This window comes from Bufo gargarizans, chromosome 1 (assembly GCF_014858855.1).
Source record: "Bufo gargarizans isolate SCDJY-AF-19 chromosome 1, ASM1485885v1, whole genome shotgun sequence".
Lineage (NCBI taxonomy): Eukaryota > Metazoa > Chordata > Amphibia > Anura > Bufonidae > Bufo > Bufo gargarizans.
In genome coordinates, this window is record NC_058080.1 from 184,997,291 (window position 1) to 185,020,717 (window position 23,427).

General features: G+C 42.6%; 1 protein-coding gene across 1 annotated transcript; it reads left to right on the forward strand.

Annotated features, from left to right (window-relative positions):
* The first annotated feature begins 1,529 nt into the window (after positions 1-1,529).
* PRMT9 (protein arginine methyltransferase 9) lies at positions 1,530-23,220 on the forward strand. Its single transcript, XM_044300395.1, is given in 13 exon segments — positions 1,530-1,856; positions 3,174-3,322; positions 4,159-4,395; positions 4,506-4,673; positions 5,989-6,091; positions 6,172-6,272; positions 8,611-8,803; positions 14,525-14,557; positions 14,559-14,709; positions 17,634-18,300; positions 19,811-19,964; positions 20,755-20,883; positions 22,846-23,220. Coding segments are annotated over 13 exon segments (2,496 nt in total). The 5' UTR covers positions 1,530-1,667; the 3' UTR covers positions 23,068-23,220.
* Positions 23,221-23,427: the final 207 nt, after the last annotated feature.

The window sequence follows — 23,427 nt, forward strand, 5'->3', positions numbered from 1 at the left end:
GTGTTTTGCAGCTCTGCAATTTGCAGACCGCAAAACACAGCATGGTCGTGTGCGTGAGGCCTTATGCTACCCTCACTGAGCGTTTCTAAATGTTCATTGTGTTACCCTAAACATATAAATTACACTTTTAATTTTATTCGCAGACAAATTCAATAAGTATTATGCATTTTTGTACTTCCGGCCTTTTATGCAAATTAACATAAAAGAGTCATATCTTACTTGTGTGACCAGAGAAGAGTCATATTTTCAAGCTCTGACTCATCTCAGGGTAATTTGCATATGTATCAAATCGTTTTATTTTACACAATAAAAGCACACAGAGCTATGGGGACTGGGTACTGCAGATGTGCTAGCAGCCATCTAGCAACCCATGTCCTCAGCTCTATACCCAAAATCCAGGTGACAGGTTCCCTTTAATGTTACTTTAAACTTTATAATAAACTATGAAAAAACATTTTTTTCAGGTTGTTCTTTGTGCTACTTTCATACATTTTTCACAAAAGACAACATCCGCTAGGTATGACATTTTTTTTAGATGTTCTTCTCTTAGGAAGCTCAACATGAGTTTCGGAGAAAAAAAATGGTTTAAAACCCTTTAAGAGCTAGGTAATGACCCATGGGGCAGGCAGATGCTGTGTAACTGATCAGCGGGGGTCCCGGCTTCAGGGTGCTATCACATTTTTATCACTGTACTCCTCAGTATCTTCTCCACGTGTTGTAACCTGTTCTTTTGAACAAAGGTTGACGTTCTTTAGATAACGACCCAAAGGCCCCTTTAATAAAATACAGGACGACCATTATGAGTGCCCAAGCACACCAATGTCTCTCCATTTTGTAGGTTCTCTATGTGAGGTAACATGTGCTCATCTAGTAATGCACAACCACGTTTCCAGGAGCCTTACACCACCACATGCCTCACAACTACAGCACTCCTAGTGGCTTAAGGTTACTTTCACACTTGCGGCAGATGATTCCGGCAAGCAGTTCCGTCGCCGGAACTGCCTGCCGGATCTGGCAATCCGGACGCAGACGGATGAATTTGTGAGATGCATGCGGATCAGTCTCACAAATGCATTGCAATACCGGATCAGTCTTTCAGTTGTTATTTGGAAAAACGGATCCGGTATTTATTTTTTCTCATTTTTAAAGGTCTGCACAGCAAAACTGGATCCGCTTGGGGCCAGATCCTGCATTAATGCATTTCAATGTAAATTAATGCCGGATCCGGCAAGTGTTCAGGATTTTTGGCTGGAGAGAAAACTGCAGCATGCTGCGGTATTTTCTCCGGCCGAAAAACGTAAGAGGAACTGAAGACATCCTGATGCATACTGAACGGAATGCTCTCCATTCAGAATGCATTAGGATAAAACTGATCAGTTGTTTTTTTTCCCGGTATTGAGCCCCTGTGACAGAACTCAATACCGGATAAGAAAACCGCTTGTGTGAAAGCAGGCAGGCTTTATCCAATCAGTCATCAGCACGTCATATTCCCGCGCCTGGGTTTTGCGTAGTACGTCATATTCCGGCGCCTGGTTCTTGCGTTCCAGCTAAAGCTGCACGTTGCACTGGCTTCATGCTCTTGGCTGTGGCTAGTTCCTCGCTCGGTATTACTAGTCTTCTGTGTGCCCGTCATTGCGGAGATGCCGGCGTTTGACTGACAGGGCATCATGAACGGAGCTGGCAGAAGAAAGAATCGCAGGGGGCGCAAGGCAGGACAGGCTGCCAGAAGGAGGGAACTGATATCCCGGTCTGTGCATAGCGCAGAGCTGTGTCTGCGGGATCGGGACTATGGCACAGCTTATGCCCACTTCCTGCTGGTGCTTAGCCTGGCTCCTGAGCTGAAGGAAGAATTTAAGGTATCAGCCGGTGAAAGTTATGCTCGCTGATACAGGTGTGCTGCTGAGTGACGGTCCCCAAGTGTCAGGAAAATCTGAGGGCAGTCCTGTGTTTGCCCTATTAGTATGTGTTGTGCCCACTAAATATTAGGAGACACCAGGCTGTAGATGGCAGGATGTTGAGGAGTAGCCCTGTTATAGAGTAGGTTCTTCACAGGTGACGTTAGGTTTGTCCCCATCCTACAAGTATGTTAGGAACTGAATCATTACCTCCCAGTATGAATGTATACCCTGTGCTTTTTTCTCTACCTTCACAGTCATCAAGGCAGGACCACAGTAGCTTTCCTCCCTCCACTTCCTCAGTAAGCACAGTAGCTTTCCTCCCTCCACTTCTTCAGTAGCATTTTCCTTTTCACTTCCTCAGTAGACACAGCAGTGTTTTCCCCTTCACTTCCCCAGTAAGCACAGTAGCTTTCCCCCTTCCCTTCCTCAGGAAGCACGGCAGCTTTTCCCCCTTCCCTTCCTCAGGAAGCACGGCAGCTTTTCCCCCTTCCCTTCCTCAGGAAGCACGGCAGCTTTTCCCCCTTCCCTTCCTCAGGAAGCACGGCAGCTTTTCCCCCTTCCCTTCCTCAGGAAGCACGGCAGCTTTTCCCCCTTCCCTTCCTCAGGAAGCACGGCAGCTTTTCCCCCTTCCCTTCCTCAGGAAGCACGGCAGCTTTTCCCCCTTCCCTTCCTCAGGAAGCACGGCAGCTTTTCCCCCTTCCCTTCCTCAGGAAGCACGGCAGCTTTTCCCCCTTCCCTTCCTCAGGAAGCACGGCAGCTTTTCCCCCTTCCCTTCCTCAGGAAGCACGGCAGCTTTTCCCCCTTCACTTCCCCAGTAAGCACAGTAGCTTTCCCCCTTCCCTTCCTCAGGAAGCACGGCAGCTTTCCCCCTTCCCTTCCTCAGGAAGCACGGCAGCTTTTCCCCCTTCCCTTCCTCAGGAAGCACGGCAGCTTTTCCCCCTTCCCTTCCTCAGGAAGCACGGCAGCTTTTCCCTTGTGGTGACATATTATGACCTGTGTGTGAACTTTAGAAACTGTCTTATTATATACAATCAAATGGTGTCTACGTCTGGAGTGCAGTTCTATTTCTGGCATGAAGATGTAGAAGACCTTTTTAATAGTTGGGCTCAGGACTTGCACCATCCTCTTCCATAATAGCAAGTGCTGTCTGTCTGGTAAACATGAACGCTACCTATCTGGGGTTAGTGGTTGACACCTTTTTACCTCGCGCTGCCCTGTTTCAGATCTGCTAATAGTTATGTTATATTTTTGGTGTTTATCCCTTTTATGTTTTAGGAGACTTTTCAGTATGCCCTTTTCAAATGGGCAGAAGAGCTATATGCGTTAAGCCGCAATCGAGACTTGTTCAGTTGTTATGAACAAGCCCTCAAACTCTTTCCAAACGATGATGTTATCTGCAACAGTATGGGAGAACAGCTCTTCAGGTGAGATACCAGGGGAAATCATATCGATTTGGGTTTATAACATGCGTGAAAAGGCTTTTTGTTTCAGTGCCTGGAATATAAAATAATCTCCCTTCACATATATTTGGCAATCCGGCTGCAGGGAAACTGAATCTTGAACTGATCCAATAGTTTTCCTTGGGATTGTTTTAGGGCTGCAGCTATCGACTATTTTTGTAATCGAGTATTCTATCGATTAATTAATAATCGAGTACTGTAATAACAAAAAACAAATTGAAAGAACATTTTTCTTTTATGAAAACTCATCGGCCCCCTAGCGCCACCATCTCCCCCTCCGAGCCATATCCCCAGTGCCAGTACTTACCTCTCCTGTAGGGGCGCCGCTCCACAGCTTCTCCATCTTCTCCACGCGCTGCACTGTCGTCCTGACGTCACAGAGCGTCGGGTCATATACGTGCACTATGACCTGACGATGTGTAAGGATACAGTGCATCGTGGTGTGGGCCGGCAGGTGACCACGGAGCGTTGAGAAAGAGGAAGCGCTTAACTCCCACTCTGTGGTCACATGACACAATTGAATTCTGGATGCAAAAAATTTGCATCAAGGATTTATTTTTGTGTCGCATTACTCAATTCGATCGAATAATCGTTTCAGCCCTAGATTGTTTATAATCCTTCTTGTGACGCTGGACAGAAAAGCATAGATGCTGGACTGGTGCACTATATAAGAAAAAACTATTTAGTGCAACAAAAAAACTGCCCAGACACGACTGATGTATGTGCACCCAGCCTTAGAGAGTTGTCAACCGCACTGTGATCTGTGCAGATAACTCTAGGCTTTTCTATATCTGCCGTAGATTGGGATTTCGAGATGAAGCAGCTGGTTATTTCTACAAGGCCGTGAAGCTGAACCCGAGCTCGGCTGATGCCAAAGAAAATTTCTATCGTGTAGCGAACTGGCTTGTGGAGCGCTGGCATTTTGTAATGCTCAATGATGTCAAGAGGAATCGGATGTATCAGAAAGCTATTGAAAATGCAGTACAGGCTGGATGCAAAACTGTGGTAGATATTGGAACTGGTACTGGGATACTAAGGTAAGTCAAGAGCATGATAGTACATTTACTGTCCTAAATTATTTTGCACAGGACTTTTTTTGTACTGACGCATGTTTTTTTTTTTTGTGTTTTTTTTAATTTTTTTTTAGCATGTTTGCAAAATGTGCGGGTGCCCCTCATGTTTATGCCTGTGAACTCTCCAAGACCATGTTTGACCTGGCCTGCGAGGTAGTGGCAGCCAATAACATGGAAGGCGAGATCAAGCTTCTACACATGAAGTCTCAAGATATTCGAGTCCCTGAACACTTACCTGAAAAGTACGTAGGGAACAATTCATTTCTAACACTTCTTTATACGTTTTTTTTCTGACCCGTCCTTCAAGTTCAGAAGGCTTGGTGGAGGGTGATGGCAGCAAACACTGGCATAGCAGATAGACTACAATGGAGACGGGCATAGAACATCTTCTGAAATGCTGGAAGGGCTAAAGAAAACCTACCAAAATATGTACAAAACCAAGTAGACCTTCCCTACATAGTTTCCTGACTGTATCTGAAACCTCGTAAAGAGAATTTTCACCCACAGTATAAAAACACTGTTAGAGAAGTAAATGAGACGTGCAGTAGTTTTCGTTTTTTCTCCTACAGAGATTTAGCCCTTTTTCTGTATTGTGAAGCCCACAAAAATGACTAGTGCAGCCATGTTAGAAGATTAGCCATACTGAATTTGTTTCTCAGGTGATAGTCTCCATATTCAGCCTCCATATTCCGGCTGCAGGGTCATCGTCGTGGAACAGACCGGTGAAGAAGTTTTTATTACACTAAGAACACATAGGACGAGACTTATCATGAAGGGTCAGTTTTGCAGGAGTCCGTGTTGCCGTACTTTGTGCCAATTCTTCAAACGTTGTATGATGTTTGATGAATTTGGTGCATTTTTTTAAGTCTAACACTTTGGGATGTTACTCCACTTGCTACCCCACTCCTTTACTGGAGGAAGATTGCTGCAATTTTTAATCATAGTTGATAAATCTGGTTTATATCCGCTCGATAGGCTAACCATGGCACTTTCCAAAACTGGAGTGAATGGCATAAAAATGCAAAATGCCACGTAAGTTTTGGCATAAAAGCCTAACAAAGCTCTATTTTGCAACTTTTTGAAGCCAGAATTTTGGCCATGGTTGGTGAAGTGAGATATCTGAGGGTTCTTTTCCCCTATTCCTAGTGTTCAGTGCAGAACAAGCAAACAACAATAAAGTATGACATGACATGACATATTATAAAAACCTGCCTTTTATACTACTCTATCACATTAATAAGTTTGTTGGACCCCCTAAACCTCGTGCCCGTCTTGTAGAGTGATCTGCAGGGAATGGACAGGCAGACTTGTGGTGCCAGCTGTTTTTTAGGTACTATAGGAGTCAGATTCCACCTATACAGAATGGGTGAAAACAGTAGTCCTAGGCTGGGGTGATGTCTATTACCATGGTGAAAGATGTACTCACGTCAGTAACTGTCTTCTGCCAGCAGTTACCCCCTTAGTAGACCTCACTGCTAGGCCACTGGATAGTGCAGGTTTATCACCGTTGTGATATTTAATCTTTTTTTATTTTTTGGGATGTTTATTTTTGCGCAGGGTTTCACTGGTTGTCACAGAGACAGTAGATGCCGGTTTGTTTGGCGAAGGTATTGTGGAAACTCTGATCCATGCCTGGAAAAACTTGCTTCTAGATCCTAAGGTGAGCAAAATAAATGACGACATATTGGTTTTCTTACATATGTTATCAAGCTCCATATATGAGTCGGTTTTCTTTCTCAGCCCAAAGATGCCAACTGTGATGGGTATGGACAGGTCATACCTGCAGGTGCTGTAGTTCATGGCATGATAGTGGAATGTCCACAGATACGCAGGCATCACAGGTAGGTGCGAATATGAGTAATTTCAAAACATCTTTTTAACTTGCATGTTGGTCAAATAACGTATTAAGTCTGTACAAGGTACCCCTTTCACCAAGTTCAATGCCTATATAAAAGCATGAGGCTGCAGAATAAATAGAAATGTGCCCTGTTCCGTCAGGGACAGGTATTCTCTAAGGGCACACTGCTGTTGGCCAGTCATTCCGTGCGGTCCCCAATACACGGACAACATCTGTGCAGACCCATTCAACTTGAATGAGTGTGTGATCCGTCCGCACCGCAGAAAAATATAGAGCATTTTTTATTTTTTTATTTTTTGCAGTGCGGAGGCATGGAGAGAAATCCCACGGAAGCACTCCGTAGTGCCTCCATTCTGCACTGACCTTCCAGATTGATGACCCATTCAAGAGAATGGGTCCGCATCCATGATACGGGGTGCACGCGGCTGGTGCTTGCATATTGCTGACTCGCTGTTTGCGGGCCTGCATTACAGGCATGGCCGGGCAGTGGTCGTGTGCATGAGCCCTAAAGGCAATGCCCAGCAAATCCTATATGCAGTGCATGGAGGTTGTGTGGCTATGTGCTAAGGAGCTGTGGACAAGACTCATCACATGCATGAGTCCTTAGAAGTGGATTCAGCACTGCCCCTAACACCCAGGTAGTTTATATCTCCTACCACCCATCTATTTGCATAGACACTCCCTTATCACTGTCCTTGTTGCTGGTTTGACATGTCTATGAACATAAGATCACAGGATATAAGAAAGAGATGCATGGACATGGTCATGTGACCACAGTCCAAAATGTAAGATAAGAGCAATACAGGTAAAAGAAATGCATTACACAATTGCAGCTACCGTCATGAGTGATTATTTTAGAGGATGTTGATGTCAACTAGAAAACCCTTTTAAACTGCAGAACTGCAGACAACCCTCTCTAGAAAAGAAATGAACATACTTGTACCTGCCAGCAGCATGATATATAGCAGTAGAATCGGGTATACAGTTTTACAGCATACCTCCCAACTTTGTAAATGAACAAAGAGGGACAGATTGTGTGGCGCGCGAGCAGCAAATTTCTTCTGCACTAGGCCACGCCTCTAACTCCGCCCAAAACATAACTATGCACCTAATCCCACCCAGTCCCCTTAATGCCCCACATAGTAATTATTCCCCCTTCATGCCACTGCACAGTATTTATGCCCACATTATGCCTCCTTCACATTATGTGCCCCCAGTAATATGCCCAGTTATGTGCCCCTCACAGAATGTAAAAAAAAAATAAAATGAACACCGCATACTTGCCTTGTTCCTAGCAGCAGCAGGACAAGGAGGCGGAGCAGAGGCTGACTGCCAGCCCCGCCCCCACACAGACCAGAGGTATGGAGAGCGAGCAGGAATGATGAAGCAGGGAGCCGATGCCGGCTCTCTGCTTCATTATGGCAACTGTCTCTGCTTCCTATGGACGCAGGGACAGCTGTCAGAAAGCGGGACATACCTCCTCCGTACCTGTCCCACCGGATCCAGAATGGTTGGGAGGTATGTTATAGGAAAAGTATATCTTGCAATTTATTCTTTCAGATCTCTGCTCTTTCTGAGCTCAGTACTTACGTGGGCCATTTTATCAGTCATTGCCAGCTTTCTCTATATGACTGCATACAACTATCCGTCAGTCACTGATAAGGTAGTCCACTGGACTCCTAAGCTCAGAGAGAGCGGAGATATATATGAATAAATTGCAGGTTATACTGAATCTGTTCCCACCAAAGTATATATCAATCTGCTAAGCACTGCATTTTCACTGTGTGCATTTTGCATCTATCAGCAGGGTTAATCCTATTAAACGTGACACACTGTCTACTCGGCTTTATCCTGCAGAATAAAACAATACCTGTCTTATGATTAGGGATGAGCGAACTTCTATTTTCAAGTTCGGCATACAAGGTTCCGGTTATCTAAGAATTCCATTATGGTTTCCGCTACCACGGACCATACGTTATTGTCCGTGGTAGCGGAATCCATAACTGAATTCTTAGATAACTTGAAAACAGAAGTTCGCTCATCCCTACTTATGATATTCTGTTGCACTGTTCTGGTGAAAATTAACATTTTATGAATATGCTAATCACGTCTTCAGAGCACCAGATCTCCTTCGCCCTGGCAGCCACTCCCATTAAGTAACTGGACGAGGCATCTTGTCTGGCCCTATAATCTCATACCTGCTCTGTAGCTTACACTATTGGCGCATGTGCATGCATTATGCAAGGTTTAATAGGGTTGATTCTGCTGACACGCTCTTTTTTTATTTTTATTTTTTATCTTGTACACATTATTTTGCCCAGGGTGTTTGTAAATGAAGTTGCCGGTGTGAACTTAAAAGAAGCTGTGCGGTTTTCCAGTCCTGTACATTGCAGTCTCAAATCTGGTGATGTAATTGAGCCGTATGCTACAGAAAAGATGAGCAGAGTACCTGGTGGTTATAAAGCCTTGAGCCAGCCCTTCCAGGCACTGACTGTAGACTTCAACAGCCTGCAGGTAAACATTGCTGGATATTATGAACAGCCAGATGTACGTGTCCTTGATAAACTAGAGTTGTGATGTAATTTTCTAAGAGGTTTCTTTTCAAGAAAGTGGTAGTAACATACACTCCTCAGCAGTGAAATTGCAATACCAAAAGGGGAAAGTCATGGAATGGTTGTGTAAGATATTAGCATCAGAATTATGCTACACATTATACCTTTGACCTTTGCAACCTAAATCAAATCAATGAGGAGGGATACTTCTTTGACACCCTAAAACTATTTTCCCAGACTTGGTGGAACCATCATGAGTTTCCTAGACTCGTGAATTTATGGGTTTGATAACAAATACAATGGGCCTTACACTCGCACTGTGGGTTAGTATATTCTAACTGTCCAAACGACTGATTCATTAGGCTAGAATAATCATTCCCTCTGAGTAAATCCCATTAGCAGAAAACCAACATAAATGTTTTCCATATATCCTAAGAATACATTTTCTTTTAGTGGGATACACATGGCATCAAGTATGTTATATAAAATTATAATATATAATTTATCAATTCATTTATGCTAAAACTAAATAAATCCACTATATGTATACAAACGTTATACTTTCGATTATATGAATAAACATACACACCAGATGTCTCTCATGAAACAGTGCTACCTCCCTCATAGCCCTGTAATGAGGTAAGGTCACTCCCTTCAGATAAACCTACATCTGAAACAAATATCAACAAATTACAAATTCCTCCATGTACCAATTGATTATTCCACATCCACAGTTCCCATGACTAGATGGCAGGCAGAGGTACCACAAGCCACCCCATCAGTGATACTCCGGGCACTGGAATTATCATACAAACATTTACCTGTAGAAAGATACACAGAGATGATCCTACAAATCTGTCATAGATCATATCTGACTCCGAGAAGGGGGTTTAGAATGGGTATATATGACACCACCAATTGCTTTAAATGCGGGACTTTGGACGCTGGACTTTACCATTATCTATGGGACTGTCCAATGATAAGAAAGTTCTGGGACAAAATCATCACCTTCACTAACACACACTTGAGCAATTTTACCCCACGCGACCCACTTTGGGCGCTGTTCGGTTATTTGGATAAGGACAAATACAACTGCACCCCGGGATGTAGGAAACCGCTACACTTTGTGGCAGCGGCGGGCACCAAGGCAATTTTGCAAGTCTAGTTACAGCCCACAATTCCCCCTTTTAAATTATTCTTGGAGAAACTATCTTATATCATGCGCATGGATTGGGTGGAGGCGTCGCACCAAAAAGACAAAAAAGTAGAACATTTTTCAGGTGTGGGAAAGCTTTATTAATATACTGCCGTTACATATCCGTAAGGCCATATACGAATGCTTTTCGGGGACCACATGGTTTCTGCAACAGATGACAGCTGGCGAAGAACCGGTTCTACTATCCTGAATTGGGGGGGGGGGGGGGGATCATTGAGCCCAAACACTCCCGAGCATCTCCGTTTTTGTTCTAGTCTTTTCTTTTTGTCTGTGTCGTTCTCTAATTCACTACTACAAAGTACAATAGGAATGAGACAATATCAGGGCATCTACCCCGGGAGCCCACTAGGGATCATATCAGTCTATAATATTAAGGCTCTCTCGGGGATTGCTGCTATTGTATCCCACGGAGGCGGACGGCTAATACTGACAGCTTAGTTGGGTTTTTGTCAACCTCTGTATGTTCATGGACACTACAACTGGTAAATTACTTTGCACTTGTAAGAATGGATACCAATGGTAGCAGTGCGACACTGCCTTTGTTTGTATGTTTATTCTTTAAATATTTGAAAACTTAATAAAAACTGTTTAAAAAAAAAATAACTACATCTGTGGTAATAACTCCTCGAACTGGTATAATTATTGAGAAAAATATAAGAATACACTTTTATAAACGTGTGGCCTTTCCATAAGCTCACACAAAATGGTGGACATAACACAAAATGGTAGATGCCACACTAACCTAGCAATTCATGTTTGATTCATTTTGGGCCTATAATTATCCCGACATATTTGCAAAAGAAGCTGTAATTGGCGACCAATGATATCCAAGATGTGCTCAATGGGAGGGAAGTCCAGAACACTGCAGGCCATGGTAGCATGTTTAGGCCACCCAGGCTGCCCACAGTAGCATGAGCAACATTTGTCCTGTTGAAAAACAGCTCCTGGGACACTGGCCGTACCACTGGTTCCATGAACAGTGAGCATTTAGTGTACATTATGCCACCCCACATCATAATCCCAGAAGTAGAACCGGTGCGACGTTCTCTTGTGAATTATTCTTCATGGCGTTGCCCCCGTGACCTATTCCCGGCTATCATTGCATCTGAGACCAAAGCGAAACTCGTCCTTGAAGAGGATAGACCTCCATTGTCTCCTTGCTGTGGACCACTATAGCCTTTGAGAGTCATGATGTGAGGTCAGTGGAACAACTATATTGGAACGCCTGGCTTGTAGACTAATGTTGTGCAATGCTTTCCCTAGGCTTGGGATGTGACATCCAACTTCACTTGCAGTACAAAATAGATCACTACACGCCATTCTTCTAATCAGATGATCCGTCCATTTTGAAGTTTGCCTCTCCACCTCTTGCGGTCGTTCCAGTTCGTTGTTGTTCTGCCAACCACTGGGAAACGCAGAGTTGAACAGTGCTGACATCTTGGCCTAGGTGCGTCTCTTTCTGCCCGAGTGATTAAACAAAGGTCTTTCAGTTCAAGGATTCTGTCCCTTAGGCCTGTTGCACATGACCGTATGCCTTCCGAGATATACGGTCCGCGAGCGGGCCATATGTCCTAGAGCGGCATTGATGCGGCGCATGGGAGTACACAGCATCAAAGATTACAATGATACTGTGCACGTCGGGCCGCCCACGGGACTATTATCCCACACTCATATGATCATATGAGTGCGGGACAATAGCCCCACGGGCAGCCCGACGTGCACATCATTATTGTAATCTATGATGCGGTGTACCTCTGTGCGCACGATCAATGCCGCTCCGGGACATATGGCCCACTCACGGACTGTATGTCTCGGAGGGCATACGGTCGTGTGCAACAGGCCTTAGTTTGAGACAAGTGGTGATAACTGGCACATCGATGAACAGGAGGCATCACACAATCATCCCACCTGACCTGATCCTATTTTTTCCTTCACACATGACAGCACCATAGAGAGAGATGGATCTGCCCCCACAACTGGACAGGAAGCCCCAGAGCAATCAAAAAAGGAACACCCACTTCCTCCCTCGGTGTGGTTTCCTGTCCTCCGGACAGAGAATCCTGGAGCATGCAGCCTCCAAGGTTGTGAAACAAGGAACACCTTATCCTTATGAACTTAGGTTATACAGCAAATATTTGTGTTGTGTGGTTGGTATGAATCTGTTTGGTGCCTTTAGCATGATTAATAGGTTTGAATATTTGTCGGGCTTCATGGCCTAGTTGACTGCATCTTGGCTTTTGGGTGGAGGACTGATAGCTTTAGGGCCTGGTTGGTTGCTTATTGGCTTCTGGCTGAATACCTTTGATCTTATGTTGGTTTCATTGAATTCTGATGCCCTGTGCATGCTTGGCTGTATGCCTGTGTAGCTATGCCTGTCTGGCTGAACATTTTTGCATCTATACCTGCTTTGTTGAAAGTCTGGTCTGCTGAGCGCCTGTGCATCTATGCCTGGTTGGTTGAACACTTGTGCGTCCATTCTTGGTCGGCTGGCTGCCTTTCTAGTTCACTGAGCCTGTGGTAATTAAAGGCAGTGTTTGTAGCAGGGTGACTATTTTCATGGCCTCATGTTCCTATGGAGCTGATTGCTTTCATGACTGTACCTGGCTCTGAGTGGGTGTCTGTGACCAGCTGTGCGATGCAACAGTGTCTTGTGGCGGTCTACTTTGATGGCTATGCCTGCATGGTGAACTGGTTCTGTGGCTATGCCTGATTTACAGTTTGTAGTTTTAATGATCTACAATAAGCATAGTACACTAACGAAGCCCTATAATGTTCCTAGTGGAGAATAAGATGGGCTGGACCAGATGGTTTAGCGCTCTATAAATCTCCTAATTGGGAGTGAAGATATAGGCTGGACCATATTGTTTGGACAGCCTACAGGACGTATGGGGTACTAACAAAGCCCTATATGGCTCCTGGTTGGGAGTAAGAAGATGGGCTGGTCCATTTAGTCTGGATGGCCTACAGGAGATATGGCTCACCAGCAAAACCCTATAAATACTTGCCACCGATCTAGAACTTCCCAGGGAGTCCCTGGAGGGTCGGCAGTTGTCTGCTGGGGTCCTTCGTGCTGTAGTTTCCGGCGCTGCGGACCCTAGGAGGTCTGAAGGGTCCAGGGGGCTCTTTGGACCTCTTGTAGCAGATCCTTGAGCTCCTCTAGATAAGGGATTGATGCCACGGTAGGGTTTCATCATGGATGCCAGATTGCCAGTAAATTTGGAGATTTTGTCATTTGAAGTTCTTCTTGTCCTCCAGTGGATCTTGGATCACTTGGTGGGGAGCGTTCCGGGTGAGTTCCCCGCTTTGCGCTCCTTGAAGATTCTACAGTGCAGGTGGTGTGCCTTGGAAGGGCCTCTCCTGGGGAACTTTTGGTGAGGCAGGAAGAAACATCTCAGAATATAATCTGCACCAAAGGAATCGGTGTTCAGCAATCATCTTCCGTTTAAAAATTCTGCATCAAGATAAGTACTTCTCTAAGATGTTTTGTTAAATCTGTTATGATTTATGTTAATACTTAAAGAAAAGCCCATAAAATATTTATTTTATAAGATTATCCTGGGTTTAAGGTATAATTTTGAAATTCCTAGGTTAGGATGTTTTATTATTCCCACTTTTTTTTTAGTTTGGACCTCTTGTTAGCTTTCGGGGTCTTCATAGTTTAAGCTTACTTTTCAATCATGTCCCTCCCGAGGGGTGCTTTTTATCTCTGGTATTTGATCTCTCTATGGTGCTTTCATGGGTGAAGGGAAAAATTATAATTACACTTACCGGTAATTGGATTTTCCAGAACCCATGACGGCACCCCCTCTAATTCCCTCCATGGTGCTTATGGTTGATGAAAATTGTTTTGGTATTTCAAGGAAAAAGAAAAAGGAAGAATGAGGTTATAGAAATTCTATTTTGTACAGCTCCTACTGATCTACTCTGGAATCAACACTGAGGAAGGAAGTGGGTGTTCCCGTTTTTGATTGTTCTGGGGCTTCCTGTCCAGTTGTGGGGGCGGATCCATCTCTTTATAGTGCGGTTATGGGTTCTGGAAAATCCAATTACCGGTAAGTCTAATTATCATTTTTGAGGTTTCATGTGGCTAAAAAACTTTTACTTAATCTGGCTTTTATACCCCTCTCAGATGCCACATATTGGAGCTAAGTGCTTGAAAATTTGATCATCTGCAGATCTTAGCAACACTTGCTACTTACTCAATTTGCATAATCTTAAGGCTTCTCCTTCTTGGTGTTGCAATTTCAATGTGTGTAGATCATATCATAAATTTTTTTGATACAATATTTTTTTTCTGTTCAACTCTATAAGCATTGTATTATCATAGATGGGGGGGGGGGGAGGAGCTGTCAAAGACTGGCAGGTAGGAAAAGCTTCTAGTCTTGAATAAGCTGGGCTTACTGCTAAGTGAATTTAACCAATATATATAATTCTGCCAACGTCATCTTTTATCGTTTTTAATGCTAGGATTTGGAAAGCATTGCCTCTGGAAAGTCCTTGCAGGATCTCTGTTCTGGTCCAGGAACAAGGACGACTTGACTGTTTTATAACTTGGTTTGTCTTGCATCTGGATAATGAACACCATCTGTCAACGGGACCTAGTGAAGAGACGTGCTGGGAACAAGCTGTGTTTCCTATCCAAAATATTCCCGGTAAATGACTAATATCTTATTTCTAATAAAAACCTGCCTTGCATTGGTTGAAAAGTTGACATTTGGACAGGAAATAGTTAACCACACTACCTTTACCAATTGTACACTGAAGCTCCTCATACATGAGGAGGGGAAAGGAGGGTCAGATGTGTTGGACTTTAACCACCTCCAACCGGGCCATTTACCTCCTTCCTGACCAGGCCTAATTTTGCAAATCTGACATGTCACTTTATGTGGTAATAGCTTTGAACACTTTTATTTATCCAAGCAATTCTGAGATCGTTTTCTCGTGACACATTGTACTTCATGATAGTCATAAATTTGAGTCAACATAGTTGACCCTTTATTTATGAAAAAATCTAAATCAAAAATTTTCTAAATTTCAATTTCTCTGCTTTTAAAACCGAAAGTGATACCTCATAAAATATGTATTACTTAACATTGCCCATATGTCTACTTTTATGTTATCATTTTGTAAATGTGATTTTATTTTTATTTTTTTAGGACGTTAGAAGGCTTAGAATTTTGGAAGTAATTCTTATAATTTTTAAGAAAATTTCCAAAACCCACTTTTTAAGGACTAGTTCAGTTCTGAAGTCACTCTGTGGGGCTTACATGTTAGAACCAACCCATAAATGACCCCATTTTAGAAATGAAACCCCTTAAACCATTCAAAACTGGTTTTAGAAATGTTGTTAACCCTTTTGGTATTCCACAGGAATTAAAGCAAAATAGAGGTGAAATTTCAAAATATCACTTTTTCTTGCAGATTTTCCATTTTAATAAAAAAAAAATCTCCTGGAACACATCAAGGGTTAACAACAAAACAAACCTCAATATTTATTACCTTGATTCTGCAGTTTGCATAAACACCCCATATGTGGTCGTATACCACTGTTTGGGCACATTTGAAGAGGCCCAGAGGTAACCCCACAGTGAAAACCCCCAAAAAGTGACCACATTTTGTAAACTACACCACCCAAGGAATCTTTAAGAAGTGTAGCGAGCACTTCACATAACCTCTGTTACATAGAATTTTTAATACATGGGTGTGAAAATGAAAAATTAAATTTTTTTTATTTTATTTTTTTACAAGAAAATTGTGTTTTATGCCCAAACTTTATTTTTCGCAAAAGATAACAGGAGAATATTCCCTCCCAATTTGCTACCTACTTTCTCCTAAATACAGTAACACCCCAACTGTGGATGTAAACTGTTATTTGGGGATACGCCAGGGCTCAGAAGGGAAGAAGTGGCATCTGGTTTCTTTCTGTCATGGTTTTTAAGAGCAATAACTATTTTTATTTTTGTTGAATGAGCTGCATAAGGGCTTATTTTATGCGAGACAAGCTGTAGTTTTTATTGGTGCCATTTTGGGGTACATTTGGCTTTCTGGTTGCTTTTGATCTAATTTTTGGGCGGTGAAGTCACAAAAAGGTCATTTTTCTATTTCTTTTGTTTGTTTTTTTACACCGTTCACTTGATGGGGTAGATCAGGTGATATTTTTGTAGAGCCAATTGTTACAGACGCGGCGATAACCAAATATGTCATTTTTTTTTTTTTTTTACTTTTTTACATTTTACACCACAATAAGAACATTAAAAAAAATCATGTTTTTGTGTTGGAATTTTCATAGAGCCATATTTCTATTATTCTGGCTATGGTCTTCAGTGGGGGCTCATTTTTTGCAGGATGAGGTGACGTTTTTATTGCTACCATTTTGGGGTACATATGACTGTTTGTTTGGTTTAACATTGTTTTTTTGGAAGGTGAGCTCATTGGCGCAATGTTTATTTTATTTTTTTACGGTGTTAACCTGATGGGGTAGATCATATGATATCATCATAGAGCCGGTTGTTGCGGACGCAGTGATACCAAACCAAATATGTCTAGTTTTTATTTATTTTTCTTCTATTAAACATTTGGGGGTGGTAACCATTTGGGGGGGTGTACTTGGACAGTCTGAAAATGCCAGCACTGATTGGATACAATGAGTCTGTGCAGGTACACCCCACCCCCCCCCCCCAAACTGGTTACCACTCATCTGTACCCTTACTGAAGGCTAATAGCAATTCATTCATTACTTCTAGTAGAAATAATAAAGGAATGAGACAACGTAGAGCCATAAGAATAGATGCTCCAGAATTATTACATGGGGAATGCATGAAGCTATTATAACAGGCATGTCAGGAGTGGTGACAGGTCCTCTTTAAGAGAGTCTGAAAACCCTAGGTTTCAAAACCTAGAAACCCTATTTGTAACAAATTGAATGAATGCGCCATTATAGGAATACTCATTAGTAAATCTGTGCTTTAGTGCGAACAGAGGTGTGGAGAAGATACTCTCCCAGTAGCATTTTACATTAGAGGTTATCCAGGAATTTTATATTGATGGCCTATCTTCAGGATAGGTCATTAGTATCAGATCGGCAAAGGTCTGACTTCTGGAAGCCCCTGCAGATGAGCTGTTTGAAGAGGCCGGCGCTCCATGAGCACTTGGGCTTCTTCCTAGACCAGTGACAGCACTGTATACCGGTCACATGGCCTAGGCTCAGTCCTATTCAAGTCAGTGGGTCTGAGCTGCAGAACCAACCACAGCCACTATACAATGTACGGCGTTGTGCTCATGAGTTGTGAAGAGCGCCAGTGAGCGCAATGGCCTCTTCAAACAGCTGATCAGCGGGGTGCTGGAAGTCAGTATAAAGCTAGTGAATAAGCCGTTTAAGTGTATATTGTGTGTGTGTATGTATGTGTGTGTGTGTGTGTGTGTATATATATATGTATATATATATATATATATATATATATATATATATATATATATATATATATATATATATATATATAATATATATATATTAATCTCCTGCAATCTGTTGAGCGATTTAGATTCTGACATGGATTATTTTTGTTTTTCTCCACAGAAGATGGTTGTATGGTCAGCCGTGGGGATACAGTCGTACTGGATGTACACTGTCCTGACTGTTATTTAAGATTAGAGCTAGTCACTGTTATTAGAGCTGGGGTAGTGGACAATGGTATGTCAGTAGAGCATGAGGTGGACTTGTGCGATGCTTTGGCCAGTCTTCACACAACCCATCAGAAGGGCAGGGAGGAGGACTTGTGCATTCTGGAGCCGAGTGAGATAGCCTTGCTGAACAATGTTTTTTACCACGAGAGCTTTAAGAATGCTATATGTAAAGTCATATCTTCCCTGGGACCTGGAGAGAATGATACTTTGAGGAATGAGATTGATGTAACGACTCGTGAAGGACGTTTTTCCGACCCTCTGTATATACTGGATGTGTCTGAGGGATTTTCAGTTTTACCCGTAATTGCTGCACAGCTTGGGAATGTGAAAGCTTACAGCTCAGTTGAGGAGAAGCAGCACTGCGTTGCCCTAGAAAGGTTATCAGAAAGGAACGGCATCTCCAAAGAGAGTCTGGAATTTTGGCTGAACAAGCTGGAAGCCAGCGATGATGTTTTACAGAGGCCCCAGTCTGACAAGTTGTGGAGCATCATTATTCTAGATGTGATTGAGCCTTGTGGGCTGATCAGACAAGAGGTGATGGAGAAATGTGCCATAGCAAGGTAAGTGAGCTACCACTGCAGTCTTTGATGTCATCTTCAACAGGTTTTGGAACTTAATCAACTGCGCAATACTTTATTACACTTGAGCAGGTGGTATTTAAAGGGGTTTTCCGGGACTTTTATAGTGATGACCTATCCTCCAAACCTCCAGGACCCCTGCCAATCAGCTGCTTGAAGGCTTCTCTCTGCTCTTCCTAGGCCGAGTGACAACATGTTCATCCACGACTGTATCCAGATGTGGTCCGTGTGTTGTCTGCATATTTTTGCAGACCCATTGACTTCATTGGGTCCTCAGTCTCCATATTGTGTTTTTTTGCGGAACAGACATTCGTATGCAGAAAGCGCACAGATTTTCCGTATGCTTTACAAATGCGTATGGCCATTTCTCAGAAAGATAGTCCTGTAATTGGCTGCAAAATGTGGACCACGGACCCATTGAAGTCAATGAGTCTGCAAGAAATGTGGATGCAACACGGACCGCAAAATACATAGTCATGTGCATGGGATGAGACCTAAATGGAACTTTATTGCAGAAACCATGTGATAAGTATTTCAAAGGCTGATTCACTTCCCCATGTTACTAAATCATGCTCATCACAGAAATCTTGAGGGAACTTCAGTGAGGACTGTCATTTGTGAAAGAGGCATGGCTTCTGTTATAAAGAAAAGCCACAGTGCTAGTATGAACATAGCTTTAGGCTACTTTCACACTCGTGTTTTGGCTTTCCGTTTGTGAGATCCGTTCAGGGCTCTCACAAGCGGTCCAAAGCGGATCAGTTTTTCCCTAATGCATTCTGAATGGAAAAGGATCCGCTCAGAATGACTCGGTTCAGTCACCATTCCGCTCTGGAGGAGGACACCAAAACGTTGCCTGCAGCGTTTTGCTGTCCACTTCACGAAACTGAGCCAAACGGATATGTTCTGGCACACAATGTAAGTCAATGGGGACTGATCCGTTTTCTCTGGCACAATAGAAAACTGATCAGTCTCCCATTGACTTTCAAGGGAGTTCACGATGGATCCGTTTTGGCTATGTTACAGATAATACAAACGGATCCGTTCATGACGGATGCACGCGGTTGTATTATTGTAACGGATCAGTTTTTGCAGATCCATGACGGATCCGCCCAAAACGCGAGTGTGAAAGTAGCCTTAGCTTGTCAGTGAATGGAAACATTTTCTTTACATCCAAAAGCTGAAAATCTATTCGGACCCAATATGTCTGTTGGCTACGTCCAAAGCATCTCTCAATGTTTTGCTATAGAGTGGTTAAGCTAATCTGCCTTAAAACTGGAAACCCCTTTTAAGTGGCTAGTGGAAATATATATAGATATATATATATATATATATATATATATATATATATATATATATATATATATATATATATATATATATATGTATCTATCACATCTGCAATGTATGTTTTTACAGTGGAGTACTTTCTGCGTGTGGGTTAGCCTCCTTTGGTGCACTTGTTTCTAACACGTATTCATTTTGCTGGTTTTAGGTGCTTACTTCAGTCTGGAGGAAAGATCTTCCCTCAGTATGTGGTCATCCATGGCATGCTGGTAGAATCCAACACTTTAATGCAGGAGAGTGCGGTTCAAGGCACAGAACCCACCCTAGGCTTTAACATAGCACCTTCGATCAATCAGTTCAAGGTGAGCAAAAACACAAACGTCTAATCAGATTTGAAATACTTTCTCTGACACCTGATCTTCTGTTCCTCAAGACAATCACAAAATCTTTAGTAGTGTCTTGTTCCAGTAACTAGGAGGCCAGATCTGTATACAGTTAAGTGCAGATAAAACGGTTTTAACCTTTTGTTAAAGGGGCATTCTGGTTACTATAGGTTATCTGTCGCAGTGCCACTGAGAATAAATGGAGCGGCAGGTCGCACATTCAGTCAATCCACCGCTTCATTAGGACAGGGGTACGGTATGCCAATTCTCAGGATCAGTGGAGGTCCCAGCAGTTAACCTCCACCAATCAGTTAGTTATCCCATATGTAGTAGATGGGGGATAACTTGTAGTTACGAAATGCCCCTTTAAATAATTATCTGGGATAAGAGGATCAATGGCTGATGTTAAAAATATGGAACAGAAACCCTTGATTTCTGAACATTGCCGAAATGCTGAACATGATTGTTCCTGCTACTTCCATCAGTCAGGATGTGCAGCTTAAATAGCAGTTCTCTAATAGTTTTATTAAATTACTTATACATGGAGGTATTTAGATAATGCAGATTAACGATTATATTGGGGAATTGCATAAAGAATAATTCCCTAATTACATGAGTGTTTCAAAAATGGGACTGCAAGACTGCAGGGAATTTACTTTCTATGCTGTTGACCCCGAGTCTCTTGATGGCAGCCTGAATTCATGCCATTATGTTAATTCAGAAAATTGCAGAATTGTTCTTAATCTTGACGTTCCTATAACTGTTTCAGGTGCCTGTCCATGTCTTCCTGAATCTCTCTACTCTGCCTTCCATCCGTTTAAGTGATCCAGTAGAGCTGCTTAGACTGGATTTAATGAATCCGTATTCAAACCAATTTAGCTTGGTTACTGAAGTAAAGGTAATGAAGACTGTCAAACATTTATTGTATTTTTTTTCACCTACTGTATGTACAAAAGTTTCCTATCCTTGATGTTTAATCCCGTTAGACTTAGGTCTAAAACTAGGAGCAGATTGTAACACTGTCATGTGGTCATGTCCCTCACAGGAATACATTCTGTATGGGAGGTCTGTGTGTCCAGAATGCTGCTGTATTTCCAGTACTGCTTGCTTTCCACTTCTATAGGTCATGAGGGTCTTCACTCACTTGTTCAGTTACTGATGCTGAGAAGGGGGGGGTTCCTCTCCCCATTCAGAGTTTGCCATAGGAGCTCTCCTTTCTCTCTCTGTCATAACCTATGTGATTTTACCCCCTGCTAAGTGTATGGTGTGTGTGCTTTGCTCTGTCAGATCTTTGTCAGAACAGCAGAATAGACAGCTATGTGAAGGATTTACAAAGACTTCACAATTGCACAATAGTAGGAAATTTCTAGTGAAGACTGCTCAGAAAGTTGTATAATTTATTGTGAAGCAAGTGAATAAAAAAAATCAATGCAAAGGTGTCCATAGCTTTCCCCATTCACAAGTGTCATTTTAGAAGAGGACTTTTCTCAGCAGCAGGACCCCTTGTTATCAGCTTACTGTTAAGGGACCTTCTGACGAGAAGTGATTGTCTGTGGTGGAAATCCCCTTTGAGCCTCCTCAAATTGTGTGCACTGCTCTAGACTAGATGTAATGATGCGATCCTGCCTACGATATGCCATCATGGCTGAGCGGCCTGACAGGAAAACTCGCCAATATGTATTATATGTAATTGCCAGAACATAGTGTGTAGTGAGGCCCCCTCTCTCCTCTAGGCAGCTCTGCAAGTCGAGGCAACCAGTCCTGCTCACATTCTAGGACAGGTTGCTGGCAGCCATTTTAAATAATTCCTGGTGAACTCCTTTAGGCTCCATTCACACATCCGCAATTCCATTTTGCAGAACGGAATTGCAGACCCATCCATTTTTATGGGGCCAGCATCTGGTAAATTCAGCTGTTCAGCTACAAAAATACTGTGCAGGCAACATACCGAGTCATGTCTGGCACAGTCTGGTTGCTAGGGATAGACAGCATAGCCACTCCATTCTTTTCAATGGGAATATTGGACAGCACATCCCTGTAAAGCAGTCTAACCTCAGGTCAAGGAGGTTTGTCCATACTTTTCCCTTTCCATGTGCACAATATTTTGTAAGAACCTAGAGAACATCTTTACCATCTTCACATTTTTTGTTTTTTCATGTTTTTCTGGCATTTTAATTTCCTTTTTTTCTTTGTCATTCACTGTGTAGGATAAATATTTTAATATTTTTGAGTTTTTCAGGTGCAGCAATACCAAATGTATTTTAATACATTTTATTTTATTACCCTAAGTTTTAGAGAAATATAAGAAAATATTCCTCAGGCCTCAGCTTAGACCCCCAGCTCAGACCTCAGATCAGATGTCAGATCACACCCCCATACAGACATCAGATCAGACACCTCTCCTCCTGTTCTGGCCTGTGCCGCTCCTGTGATCCATTGCTTTTTCTGCCACACCATGCTGTGACCCAACATCGTACAGCATGATGTCACAGAGCATGCCTATGTCATCATGCTGTGCACAGGTCACAGCACAGAATTCAGTGCCTGCAGAAGACGACCAGGGAGCGGTGAGCAGAGCCAGCACAGGGAGCACTGCAGTCACTGCTCTCTGCTCCTACTGCACTAATGAGCGCTTCTATACTGGAAATGCTCATTAGTATTTTCCCCATAAGATGCACTGACGTTTCCCTCCCCCCTTTTGGAGGGAGGGCGAAAAATACAAATAATTTTGTATCATCACCACTGATTTTGTTCCTGCTTATATTATTAAAAATTGTCTTTCAAGTCAAATATCCCGAAGGCAAGCTGAGAGTGATTGTCATGGATATAACCTAAACACATTTGCTATGTTTTCCTCTAGGTAAGAATCTGTAAATCGGGACAGGTGACTGCTATTCCATTCTGGTATCGCCTTTACCTTGATGAAGATATTTATTTAGACACATCTAGTGACATGTCACATTGGAAACAAGCCGCTTTTTTATTAGAAGAGCCGCTGAGAGTGGATGAAGGGCAAGAACTCCTACTTGAAGTACATTTCCAGAACAGCAATGTTAGTATGACTTTAAGACGACCGCCATAGTAACTTCTGCAGAGCAACATCCAGTAGTTGCAGAGTTGAATTGTATATTACAGTGAGTAGCTGTAATAAAGCATATATGCTTCCTATATTATTTTTTTTCCTGGTATATAGCAAATTGTATAGTATTTTATCTATACTAAATAAAAGGTGAAAAATAAATGTTGCACGTTGATCATTATTTCGGGTAAACAGTCACTATGTGAATACTAGCAGATTATGGATTTTCCAGTTTATCTGCTGGATTTCTGCTGCAGGAAAATCCAGATGTGGAATTCATGCCATAAATGCATTACGGTGGAATCCACATTGAAAACTCTCAACATAAATGACATGCTGCAGATTTAAAGGGTAACTTTAATG